We start from the raw sequence: 14,183 nt of genomic DNA, 5'->3' as shown, positions 1-14,183 counted from the left end.
TCCCTTGAGAGGTTGAGAAAATCTCACTAACAGCAAAGATATTAAAGTGGGATTTATGGTTCTTGGTAGCAACTACAAAATGTAGCTTACTTACAGGACACACGTTGTTGTCATGTACACTTGTTGGTTGTAGTTTGTGTTGATGTAGTTATACCTACAGATGCCAGGTCATACTGTATAGGTTCTTTTTGCAGCGCTGTAGTTTGCAGTTATCTTTCTTTAGTTTACTTCCTGCGTGTATCTCAGACATAGCAACAGACTAAATTCATCTAATGAGAGTTGGAGCTGATTAACGTTTAGCAAAATACATTTTTATTCGCGGCAATCTATCTTTCTACCTGGCCTGAAAACAAAAAGACGACGCAGTAGTGGGAAGCCAAAAACATTTGTTACAATCCTCGTTATCAATAGTGTCATCCACAGTAACAAAGCACCAACGTTCTAACGTTAAGGTTGAGGGTCACATGGAAGTAAGAAGTGTTGCAGTTCCTTGATTGACCAGTGGGGGGCAGGTTTAAAAACGAACCAATTTCCACTGACCCACAAGCTAATATGTCTGACTGCACAGTGGAAATTATCATATTAAAAGTCCGACTCAAAACATGGAAACCATGTTCTGAGCCTTTTCAGCAGGAACATCAGAAGTGACTGCAGCTTTTAGCCAGTGCACAGTAGCTACTAATCCGTTGTTAGATTTCAAAGCTATGCTAACTTACAGGGTGGTCTTTCGTTTTTGTTGTACCACATCAGGTAAAACTTTATGAAAAAAATTAGGGGAACACTTTTGATTTGCGCACAGCCAATGGCTAGCAATCATCGCTTTTGCTACTTAGCACTGTATTGACTTCTGAGTGGTAACCTAGCAGAGTACAGTCATCCAATTGCACAATTACATTCACATTGCACTAGCAGACCAATTTCAATAGCAGACCACCGTGACTGGCTCTGGGTCGGTCTAGAAGAATTCAAGGACAAAGCTAACTGTGCATTGGCTAAACACTGCAGTCATTTCTGATGTTCCTACTGAAAAGACTTTTGAAACCGGACGTCCCATTGCAAATATTTGTCTGCAGCTTCCCCTGGTGGAGATGGCCCCCACTCGTATAACCCAAGTCAAAATCATGCTTCAGGACAATCACCACTTATACTTATATCATTTGTGGATTCTTTTCTTTTCTATGTTGATAAATGATGGTCACTAGGACGTACGACATCTAAACATGACACATAAATCATGTACAGCCTTCCTCTACATCCATGTGCAACAGCACAATGCCAAAGCGCTGCCATGTTAGAGACCAGGAAAAGTGTTTATGCATGGAATTGAGCACTCAGTTATCGACAAACCAAACATTAGGGGTCAATTATCCTTGGAAATGGTACGGATTGCCTTATATGAGTGCACCCTACAACATGACATGTTTTCGAGGACACTTGCACAACCCTCTTGGGTGGATCACCTTTCAAGAGCAGTTTCAAATACCACAGAAAATGATAGGTTGACACAGAGTTTCTAAAAGTTCAGTTGCACTGCAACTAAATCCAAAGAATCCTCAAGAAGATTACATAAATAAAATCGCCTCTTTGAAGTGACCCTCAAATCAATAGACTTCTACAAATAACTAACTGATACATTAGCTTCTTTTCAAGGGAGCTTAAAGTACATCAAGCTGAATGGCAATTCTGGCATTATCTGGTAGTGATTCCTCCCCAACATCTTTGTAACAGCTGCTATATCCCACAGAGGGGGATAGATAATGCCCAGCATGTCTGACACTGACAACCTTGCCACCAAAGACTTTCTTGAAATTGTGCATTTTCTGATTGATCAAAAGGTGCTCAAGTAATAGAAACCAAAGGTGTTCTGTGTTGTGAGGTTCCAGTTACACCAGCAGCCTGACCTATATTCAGGAAAGCTCAGTCTGATTTATAAGTAAATCAAGAGATATTATAGCACTGTCTCTCCAGGGATTGGTGTACGACTAGACGAATATATGATTTAGGTCTTTAGACGGCAGAAATGATAAATATACTGAATGGAATGGACTATTCTTTAAAAGGTACCGGTAGTTTATTTTATAGCTGGTACAAATTATCGCTTCAGGGAAATGTTGGTTCAGGTGCTGACCATTCTAAAGGCTCTGGGTTCATCTTTTTCTTTTTTGACTTATTTAGATCAAGCAAGATCACAACTTTTAAAAGTCTGCATGAAAGTATATGAGCACCATCATTCCTACATGAGGCAATAAAGTATTTTTTGCTCTTTTTTAGAAAGTACAGTTTTAGTTTTCAACTACAATTGAACTATGAAGAACTGAACACTGACAACCACTGATGGTGATTTGCTGATTCCATTATTTCTTTTTAGAAAAGACTTTCGGGGGAAAAAATTAGATACATTTTTAAAATTAATATCTGATTAACCTTGAAATATATTTATATATCATTTAACTTCCAATTTAAAACAGGTCTTCTTGTATCTGTTTAAAAGCACGACAGATGCAGCTAAAAACCTGATTCAAGACAGAGATCAGTCTTTTTGTGGCTGAACTGGAGCCAGAAGTGGCTCTCATTCAGCCCCTCTGCCGTAAAGGCCTGATTGATGGACTGATGCTGAGATGGCTCCAATTCTGGCTGAGCTCCCATTTCTGTAAAGGACATTTGGAACTCTATTAGAGTGACCCCTGGGCTTTTGGACTGACCCCTCTTGCAAGGTTTTTCCCTTCAGTCAAATAGCCTTTGTGATGGAACCTTGAGGTTCAGATTTTTTATTTTATTCTATTTACCCCACTGCCCCCCCCCCCCCACTTCACTGTGCACCTGGAATGGGAAAAAATATTATTCAATTATTTTACACCCTGTCTAAGATCAATCACTAAAACATCACAATTTTGTGTAGAACAAAATGGTTTTAAGTAAATATGTGTGTAAGCTTTGGGTAAAAAAAGTGAGTATTTTTATTGGGTATGAATTTTTTGAATTCATTTTTTTTTTTTTTACATGCATTTTTACATACTTCAAAGCAACAAAAATTATTTTTACATTTCCATATTTATTGTCTTGCTTCAAAGACTTAAGGATGAAAAATGTCACTGTGAATAACAAGCTTAAAGGAGCTGTATGTAAGAGCAATAATAAAACGAATCATAAAATGACCCCGATATGTCAACAGACATTTAAAAATCATGTTCATTTCAAATACTTATGTCACTGACAACAGCACTCAAGCCAGGATATTCCAGTTTAAAAAGAGGAGTTGCAGCCCTCAACTGATGTTTATGTTGTCATTTTTTGTTTTGGCCTGAAGCTCCACCCTCCACCTATCTCCCAATCACCAAGTCAGTATTGTTTCTGAAGCTCCCCCCTCCACCTATCTCCCAATCACCAAGTCAGTATTGTTTCTGAAGCTCCACCCTCCACCTATCTCCCAATCACCAAGTCAGTATTGTTTCGGCATCCGGGTTGCCAGCTCGGCTCTAATTATGGCAGCCATGGCAGCCTACGTTCCTGCTGCATTCTGCAGCCTACCTGGCAACCTCTGGTCGGGGGGAGGAGGGGGAGGGTACACGCGGCTCAACAATATTTTGAAAGTGACTGCAGTACCAGTTTTGGCCATTTCTTACAGACGGCTCCTTTAAAGGAAGCCATTTTATGTAGGAAATACCTTTTTGCCCTTGAGACTATTTATTTGAGTGCTTGAAGACACTAACAACTCAAAATGATTGGGCAAGAAGAAAAAACACTTTGTTCAAGGTTTTCTGGCTGAGAAAATATGTCGTTCAGTGAACCATTCAGATGTTCAGAGCTCTGTGACATCACAGACCCAGAGAAAAGTATGAATAATTATTAATGATCGTATGATGGTGTCTTTTAAAACGTAGTTTTCTTGTATAAAAGGGTGTGTTGGGTGGGAAGGGAACACTTAAAAAAGAAATATATTCTAACACTAGCATGGCAGCACCTGTGTCCAACTGGACTCTCAGCAGTCTGACCAGCACTTATCCAGTTGGACCTCCTATGTAATTTCTTGCTTGAGTTGTTCTCTCAGATATAAGTCGCTTTGGATAAAAGCATCCGCTACATGACAATAGTAGCAGTAGTTATTATTATTGTGGCAAGAAGCTGTAAAAATGTATCTCAAAAGACGCTCGCCCTGATGATAAAAGGTCATAATATGTTACCTTTAATGCTGGTTTCCAGTAAAATCCAAATGCAGCATGAGGTTGCTGCATTTGGATCTCTGTTGCTACAAAAAGCTCCACCTTAAAAATGTGACCAAGAGAATAGACAAACTCATTGAACACATCTCTTAATGTGATTGGCTACAAGCTGTGGCTTTGTGTTACGACCATTAAGCAATATAATAATGATCCTTTGCCAAAATAAAATATCTCATTATCCTTCGTCTGGTTTAGAAGACTTAATAAGTGGATGTGCCTGTACTGTGTGTAAGCAGGAAGAAAGCGTGTTACTGGATTACAGTAGTGGAAACCCATTTTTCTGGCAGAAACAACAAAGGGTTCTTGCAGTGTACAGGGAATTATGTAAGAAAAAACTTTAATTGGTGTTACTATGGAACGCGTATGCTCTCAGTGAAAGAAATGTTAATACGAAACAAAATGTCCATACACTAATTGTACTTAGAGCTTAAGATTTTTAATTATTGTATCTTGGCAGTGAAAGGAGACATCAGTTAAAAACAAAAAACCTCAAACCCTTGAGCAGAACACTTCTCACATCCACTGCGTACCTTTATTGTGTGTTGTCTAACATTATTATCGGTGTGAGAGACCTACTGATGGGGAGCAGAGCTTCACAATCCAAACAAGACGTGCTTCTGATTCAGAAGCGTGCAGTGACAGCGATACCGCTGATAATGGAGAGGTTTTATGTGACATCAGGTGTCTGGCTGCCTCCCACTCATCCACTGCAGGCCTGTGGACTGTATGAATAGGAAAGCAGAGGGTACTAAACCATTTCGGTCAGCTGCGGTTGAAGCACCCTGGATTGCGCTAACTCATTATGTATTCCTGCCAAATAATCGAGAAGTGAGAAAGAAGAAAAGGAAATATTTGTAGAGTAATTGCAGGTTTGATCATGAGTGATGGAGGGAAGGTCAGTGAATGTAATACTCGGTTGTTATCTTGAGTTGAAATATTGTTAACGGGAATTCAAAAGGAAAAGGGCAAAGATAAAACGAATGCGATGCTAGGTTCTCAGAGAAACTAAGGGTGTTCTTGCTTTTGGCTAATGTCAAAATATTTCTTGCTGTGAAAATATTTCTCCATATACTTACAAGTAAATATGATGTAAAAACACTCCAATGACTGCAATGACTCACACATAAGGAACTTGATATTCTGCTGAAACTTACTTTATATAGGCTACATATATAAACTACTGTGCCCTTATCCTGAAATTTAAGCCTTAAGTTAAAAGGCATAAAGTTGTTAATGGAAGACTGAAAAAAAAGAACCCTTTGGAAACACTCAAAAACTGGCAGACATTTTTTTTCTTTTTCCGAAATGAGTAAAAAAAAAGAAAATAAAAAAACATAAACAACAAACATCAATGCAAAATGCCCCGACTGTCTCTCCGCATAGTGAAACACAGTTCTCAATGAAAGTAATTACCTCAAAAGGTTCTGCACATCATGCCCCTGTGTTTTAAGAGCATCTTCCTTTGTGTGATGTCATTCTTAATTATTTATGAAAGAAAACGCAGTTTTCAAGTGTTAATAATTGATAGAAATGCCTGAATGTCTGGCCAAGCGCAAGAGTAAATGGTGGAGGGGCCGGGGGTATTTGAGTGCTTTATGGCTCCAATTTATCTTGAGCAATTATTCATCTTTTGTTTCAGGACGATGGGCACTGAGGCGATGAGGCCGGCATCAGCAAATAAGCTGTACCGTGACCGGCTAATTTCACATCATCATCACAACAATGAGCTGTAGATGCGGCTAAAACTTAAAATGCACTCCTGAAGCTGCAGCTAAGTTTAAGTTGTTGCTGGCATATAAATCAGAGGGGATTCATACACTTATGGTGAACCAACACAAACTCTAAATGATAAAAGCCAAATCAATAAGGCCACCTTAAATCACAGCACAGCACTAAAGTCATCGCGCTCCCTTGTCTTCGAGGTAAATATATGGTTCTGTATATGGTATTTTTCAAAAATACTTTTATTTCAACAACATCCCACTAAATATTTCAATGTTTTGACCCTAAACCTCTCAAATGTGGTCTGGTCAGCCATCCTAAATCTTTTCCTCAATTCAAAGGTTTGGTACCTTTGAATTCCAATTTGATTTCCAAGTGGGCAGTTCCAACATATGGACAGGATGCAGTTGAATAGGCATGCAACCAATCAGAGAACATGTGACATAGACAGAGCGACAAGTAGACTGGAATCAAAAAACAGCATCCAACATGACTGGCCAACATGAATCCTGTAGGTTTTGCTGTTATAGTTTATCAAATGTGTTATTAACAATACAGCGAGTTGGTTGTTGTGAATAGTGGTTCCTGTACGAGTCATTGCATAAAGCTCACCCCCCACAAGTGGATTGGAGAAGTAGCAGACCCTTTTCACGAGAGAGAATTTTCGCGAACTGAAAGGGCATGACTGGCCGGGCTACTTAAATGATGATTCACAGTAAAATCAGAGCTATCCAAACCATTTATTATCACCTAATCTCTAGAACTGCATTTTCAAACGGGTTGTGAGCATTATGTGCCAAGTGTACTGTGACGGGAGCATTAGACTGTTGGTCTTAAATCTCCATGGCAATTATGTTTTCACTTGATGGCATCACTGGGCTATTCCTTTATTAATGGAGATCAAACTGCTGTGCAGATAGAAGCCATTTCTAAGACCGACAGGGAAAGATTCAGTGTGATACCACATCATTTATGTCCGTATGGGCAAATGATGTAATATAACAGAAGCCAGTCCTTTAAATGGATACAAATGCAATGCAGATAGGATGCTGCTATCAGTCTTCACATGTGATGGAGCTGTGCAGTGTTCACTTTAGTGTGAGTGAAATGAAACGACTCACAACGCTTGTTAAAATAGTATAATTCAACATATACTAACTATTAAGTTATATCCTCTGCTTTGATGAAAATCAATATATTTGATCCACTTTTGTGCATTTCATTACTGACCCTCAAATCATGATTTAATTTAATCCCAAAGGTTTTTTTTTGTATTCACTTTAAGTAATAAAATGATCAAGGGAGTTCTTAATCTTAGCCAATTCAGCTGTGATCACTGGAAGCTTAGGGCCATGGGGAAATTTAAGTTAAGCTTAAGTGGCTGATAAGGTCATTACGTAAACATGAGGTGGCAAAGAGTGGCAACTCCACAGATGGGGCAAAAATGCATTGCCTTAATAGCCTTCTTTGTCCTATTCAAGCAATAAGGCTGACAGGAGGGGAAAAAAAAACTTTTGTACTCACGCGTCATCCACATAGCAAGGATATGGCATTTGCTGGACAAAAACACCAAGTGGTTGGGTCTTTAATGTGTGCAGTCGTATAATGGCGTGGTCCATCATGTCCTGTAGGTAGGTGAATCCTCCCAATATATACCGCAGGTCGTTAAAGGGGTTGTCTCTGGCTCCAGGAGACCATGACCTTATTAAAAGATGTCACACCATGAAGTGTCTCAGCAAAGGGCGAGTAAACCACAGCCTGACTGGTTACATTTCCTGCCAGGGTATTACTTTTAAAAGGATAAAAACAAACTGTATAGAGAAAGGCTTCCAAATATATACTGTATGTAGTATAGTCTGGAACATACAGTATGCATTTAATGCAGACTAAAAATGTGTAAATTACTTTATCTTAGAAAGCCATAGACTGCATCAAATAGATGGGTGTATCCACTGTAACAGTGCACTTTGTTTTTTGGACTCAAAGAACTAATGAATGAGAGGTAAATGTTTCTAAAGATTGCAAGACTTGAATAGCAGCATTTTAATCACAGGGTAACCCCACCCTGAAGAAAACAATCATTTGTCGTTGGGGTTGCAGCATCTTACTCTAAATGGGACAATATGTTGAAAGTCTTTCAAAACATTTTCCTGCTATATCAGTGGGTTGTTTGTGCATGATACAAACAGTCTTAATTGCTTTGTTAAAGTCTACTCAATTTGTAAGATCTTTCTGCTCCTGCAAGCTTGAATTGCATCTGTGGATTGGTCCACTGACCCCCAATGCAGCCCATGCAACTGTCACCACAGGAGGTCAGCCCTGCCCCTCTTTGATGGATTCAGTTTAACAGTTTAATCTACAATCACCTCTCTCACCTTGGCATGAGACAATTGGAGGATCTCCGTTTTTAGCGAGGTAACCAGTAACAGCAAAGTTAGCGTGGAGCAGATGGAGGCCAGACTGGGTGCTGTGTGCACACCGGTGCACACAGCAAAATAGAAGATTTACAGTAGGATGCACGACTGAACACACATAGTTTTTGAGTTGCTATCAAAGCAAAACCACTCGACTGTTGTTCCTGATCAATACAAATAGGGATTGAATGATACACAATGGGGTCTGTCTATTTGGCCGTGTTCCATTCACTGGATTTGTTCTGATGTCCTCAAGGGAACACTATTAGCACCCCCTGAGGAAAACTAATCATTATACATATCACTTCTATAATTTTCACTATAAGGCTGTTCACTGCTGACAGTAGTTATTAGATCACTGATGATGATCTGAAGACTTATTGCATAAGGCCATATGTGGAGAGGGCAGGAAACTGAACTGCTGTTTCTGTCATTTCCATGCTCAAATGTGCAGCTACTCTGAATGTATCGTGTAGTCCATCGTCCATCTGTTTATATATTAGATCAACTGGAAAAGGTTTAAAAACGATTTCTGCACTGAAATAAAATTAACTTTAACTGAACAATAAATGCGTTAAATTATCTTAATGCTGTGTAGAAAATACTTTTAATTAGTGCCACAAAGTCTCCATTGATGTATTTACTGATTTCATATCAAGTGAGGCTTTTTCATACAATATTTTAGACCCAATTTGCCTGTCGCAAAGCTCACGTCAAGCGGTCCGGAGTTGGCACTAGATCCTAATGTGTGAACAAGTCAAAGACTCATCAATGATGTTTGCCGAAACGTAGCCGAGCCATTACCAGCGGCCGACAGTTATCAAACAAGCCTAATATTTGGAGCAATTGGAGAAATCCCTTTTTGATGTACAGCCAATGAGAAAGCAAGGGGGAGGTCACCATGAGAACCAGAATCCCACAGGGGAAATTAGTGGATCAAAGGGGGAGAAGCACACAATGGCCATTCTACAACAAGGCTGACAGCTACATTTTCTTTATAAAAGAGTTTTTTTCACTCACCTTCAATACGGACAATCTCACCCAACTGCCTTGCTGATTCATTTCTTTACACCTTCTTTGTTCCTTCTTTTTTCATTTTTGTTCTAAACAAGTCATAGCACGAACAGCTTCTACTGTTTGTTTCATAGCTCGATCCATTTTGAAGTACTCACTTGGGTTTTGAGCATCGTTCCGCCTCATTTCTCTGTGTGTTTTATTTAATAAAATGCAGTTTCAGAGACCAAGGTCTTGACCGAGTTGCTGTCTCTTCCTGTGGTTTTTAACAATTTGAGCAATTTGAACAGGGAAATGACTTGAAGACTCTCAAAGCTGCAACTCCTGCAATGTGAACCGACCAACAATGAGCTAACTATGAAGATAATGTTTGCATTATTGGCTCTCCTGGGTAGCTTTACTGGGCCTAAAATATGGACTTGTGTCTCCACAACCAGGAAGGTCCTGCAACAAAAGAAATGTCAGGATTCTCTGCGGGGCTAACACACATCCTTTACATGGGTTAAGTACTTAAAGCAGCCTGAAAAACTACCGGGTGGAGCTTATGTCTTGACTCTGTACTTGAATGAGCTGCAGGCATGATATGATGTTGATCATTGCCCAGAATATTGGCTTGAAATTGTAAATGAGGACCAGACAGCTGGAAAAAATGAGGAATAGGTTGGCCTCTTTACAAATCCAATCTCTGAGATTTTGTCCTGGACAAGTGCTAACTCAAACCCACCTGTAGTCTGAAACAAGTGAGACGTAGCGTGATTTTCTCCTAAACTAACACAAATCTACGTCTTATTGCCAACAGGATGTGACGATAGGAGCCGCTCCCTGCCGCTCATTTAATAGAACGCAAGTTTATTCTACTGAGACCAGAGGACACACCCACCTTTCTCTTACAGCCTATGTTTCAGAAAATAGGTAAAAGAAAAAAAACTGACAGGGTATTTTAAGATGCAATACTGGCTTATTTTTTGCCACAAAGAGACTAAGTTGACTCACATACCTGGATTTCAGTTTGTTGGTAAGCTCCACGTCATCAATGTCCATGCGTATTTTGTACTTAACGTAGGGTGGGATCTTGCTGGAGTTTGACTCGAGGTCATTAAAGACAATGGCAGCCCAGAACGTATCATTTTTCAGATGCTCCAAGGCTTGATTCACCAGGTGGCCTTCAGTTGGAGCTGCCTCAAACTTGTTCAGATCCAAGCACTGCCAACAAAAGATCACAACTGTCATACTTTTTTTAAAACCTGAGATTTTTCAGTGAATTTCACTTTTTATATAAACTTTTGTTATTCACACAAAAGGGAAGGGAGGGGGGTCTGCTATGAATTCAACGGAAAAACAGCAGATGGATATTTAGAAAGAAAAAAGCTATTCATTCAGCTATTGACTAAACCACAGCAGAGTGGGGTTCCAAATTATCTGGAGTTGCCACAGAGATAGGAAAATGTTCTGGGTTTCAGGAGAAGCAAGCAAATGAGATCCAGTCTTGCAAACACTCCCATTCTCTAGCCTTTCTCCCACCCATTTCATGATGCAGTAATGAGGTAGCCATCCTGGAAGGCACTCACACCTGACAGCTGTCCACGTATCTCGCTGCTGCAATAGTTTCATTGTTTCTACCCCCTGCAGCTTGTATTATATATTATGTGGGGAGGAAAATATCTTCTTTTTTCCACCAGTTGTGAGGATATCATAGCTGTGAAGAGCTACAAGTCTGGACAAGAGCTGCGGGAAATATACAGAGGGAAAATACACACATATTCCTAGTAACAGTAGCTTTGTCTTAATAAGTAGACCTGTTAACTGAAATTAGTTTTCCTCTATATCAATCTAATTATGCATTTCTTGCATTTACAAATGGCCTTTCCAGCATGTGTTTAATCTTTTTTGTGTGTCCTGTTGGAATATCGACACCATTCGTTGTTAATGCAGGCCCAACCATCCAAGATGCTCCTGGAGGGAAAAGAGAGTCAATGTTTATGCATTGTTGAGTTTTCTCTTCTGACCGCTGGGCCTGCGGCCAAGGCTAACAAATCTCATATCAACAATCTGACTCCAGCTCAAGACTCAGAAACTTGGCCTCACTGATGGTTTGCCAATCCCATCTTGGCCTGATTCAGTGAGGCTGCGTGTGCTGCGGTGCAGTCATGGCTGAATCATGCCTGCAGTGGGTGAGCGGGTGCTGCTGACTGACATGTGAGCGATTAGAGTTAATGCCAGTGAATCTCCCTATCGCATGTAAACATTCATACATATGTTAGTGGCGACGTGCTGCTCGAGTAGCTCTGAAAGTGCTAGCAGTCTAATGTCTTGAAGATATTACATAAAACATATAGAATAAATAATAAATGTCAAATACACATGGAATAAATTAAGTTTATATGCTAATAAGACTTCATAATAGCTCATAAAGTGGTGTCTTTCTCAACTGAATCAACCCTGTAGGGCAATATTTCATTCTAAGTAAGTATCAGACCAGTGTTATCTGAAACTAGTAATTAAATTTCATTCTCAGCGCTATAAAGATGATGCAGTGGCATTGTTTACTTCAGCTATTTTCTATTAATACTTCCATAATGACCTCCACAGAAATAATAGTAACACAAATAAAAAGAGTTAAGGTATACTGATTTGCTTTTTGGCTTTTAATTGCGAAAATCTATTCCATCCTATGGCATTTTGCTGTTTTTATGCTCAGTGGCACCTCAGAGGCTCTGGATGTTTCTTACTTTTCAGATGACTATAGCTGTCGTTGTTCAATTAACCCATTAACCTGGGAAGATGAACGAAGAACATGCACGCAGGCTCGCAGGCAGGTCTGCATCCCATTCCTTTGTAATTCCATTTCATTTTCAGGCATAAAAATTGTGTGGATTTTATTTTTTTTTTATGTGGATGAACATAAGGGTAAAGGTAATAATCAACAATAGAAGCTGAAGTTTTGGGTTCACAGTAGGTTGTTCCTGCTTCGTTACTGAGAAATAAAAGTTTTTACTGAAAGCTTTTTTGTTCTCATTCAGGTTTTTGAAGGTTGTTTTCAAAAGTGCCTCAAGTCCTTCAGTTGTTAAATTGAGACTGTATAAATGACATGGCATGTAGTTTGTTGTTTAAATTTGTGTTTGTGCAGCTACAGAAATGTATCTCTGTTGGGGTTCAGTGATACATAATTCTCATCTCTTGTTATTACAGGAATACATACGTCTGACCTTATATTATAGGGCTGTCAGCTTTCTTGCACATTAATCTCCTTTTTTTGTCTATTTTTCCCTCATGTATTCTAAAGTAATCAGTCTGTTGTAACAGTGGATTATTGTTTACTCAGGCAGAGGTTGTCTACATAAACAAGTGACTAATAATGAATTAGATCAGGGTAAATCTAGTTATTCATCCTTCAAATGAATACATTACAATCATGTTTTTTCATGAGAAAACTCCTTCACCTCATTGTTTCTTTTGAAGTTAAACAACATAAACAGATAATTATTGTGTTACTAATTTAAATGGCTGTATGAATTGCTTGCTTCGTCAGAGATCAACTAAAACAAGGTAAAAAAAAAAAAAAAATGTTTTACTGTGCAAAATGACCAGTCTACCTTGTACACAATTTCCCATAATGCAGTGCGTTTCTACAGGAGTTAGCCAATCACAGTGGTTGCGTGGTTTCGCTTCCATTTGTGCCGTAGCATAGCTGTTTTTACAGAACCAGACGTAACATCAGCCAGATCAGTATGCAGGACTTAAAAGGGGGAAAATATAACTTCAGGGAAAATATAAATGCAAGTAAACATTTTAGTCTGACTAACAAATTCTATAGCTCAAGCTATATAGCCGTAGCGTGACCAAAGTGTGCATGGAAATGTTCTGATTGCATGTGCATCAGGACACTTAGATCCGGAAAAAAGGACATTGACATGAAAGATACATTGTGCAACCTGATATCCAGTTTTAAGAATTAAAATTCCCATTAAGGCAGAAGAGAGATTACATTAGCCACGATATTAGTCGTGTATGGCTAACCCCAAGGACCTAGGATGCCATCGTATCTGACTGCAAATTGATTTCATGTGTCTGTTTATTTGAAGTGGGGGGTGAGTTTAGGCCTAGAACATGTGTTACACTGAGCAGTGTTGAGAATGAGAGAAGGAGGGAAAAAAATAGTTTTGCTTCAGACTATGCCAAAGTCAATATATCAATGTCAACTACAGTATGTGTGTGTTCCCACTTAGAGACAGAAATGTGTTTGATACCCTTTCAGATTCACTCCAGTCTGGTCCATTACAGTCCTTTCAAATGATTATCGTGGAAGCATTGTAGTGACAGATCTTCACACTTGTTTAAGTCAGGGATATTAAAGTTTAATGAACAAAAGCCTCTTCTGCTTGCTATCCACTAAACACAAAAGCTGAAAGAAAAAGCCAGATTTGAAAAAAAAGGAAAAAAAAAAAGAAAAGGAAAACTGACTGTGGTTTGAACACCGACAGAGCATACTGTAGATCCAGCAATGATAAAGCTGAGAAAAACATGAACACATTGTGTGTTAGACATTTAAATGTGGCATTTAAATGCCTGATGCTATAAACTGATTACATATCCAGACTGGGAAATAACAGTTGACCCAATAAAATTAATTGCCTTCAATAACAATCAGCCACAACATTAAAATAACCGACAGGTGGAGTAAATACACAATAATCTCATTACAGTCCAATGTTCTGAAGGGAGCTTTGGTTTCCTCATTCCATGGTGTTACTTTCAACCCAACCAAACCCAACAGAACATTCTGACAGACTAATTACCAGTCCCCATAAGACAA

The 14,183-nt window shown here is 39.1% G+C and overlaps 1 protein-coding gene across 1 annotated transcript in view; it reads right to left on the bottom strand.

Moving 5' to 3' along the window:
- LOC133420618 (phospholipid-transporting ATPase ABCA1-like) overlaps positions 1-14,183 on the bottom strand; it is a 278,328-nt gene that overhangs the window by 210,165 nt on the left and 53,980 nt on the right. Inside the window, exons 13-14 of the mRNA XM_061710356.1 lie at positions 10,368-10,573; positions 7,467-7,643 (exon numbers count right to left, since the gene is read on the bottom strand). Coding sequence (XP_061566340.1) covers positions 7,467-7,643; positions 10,368-10,573 — 383 coding nt within the window. The remainder of the gene's footprint in view (positions 1-7,466; positions 7,644-10,367; positions 10,574-14,183) is intronic.

Source organism: Cololabis saira, chromosome 20 (assembly GCF_033807715.1).
Source record: "Cololabis saira isolate AMF1-May2022 chromosome 20, fColSai1.1, whole genome shotgun sequence".
Classification (NCBI taxonomy): domain Eukaryota; kingdom Metazoa; phylum Chordata; class Actinopteri; order Beloniformes; family Belonidae; genus Cololabis; species Cololabis saira.
This window is presented reverse-complemented; position numbering and strand designations above follow the sequence as displayed.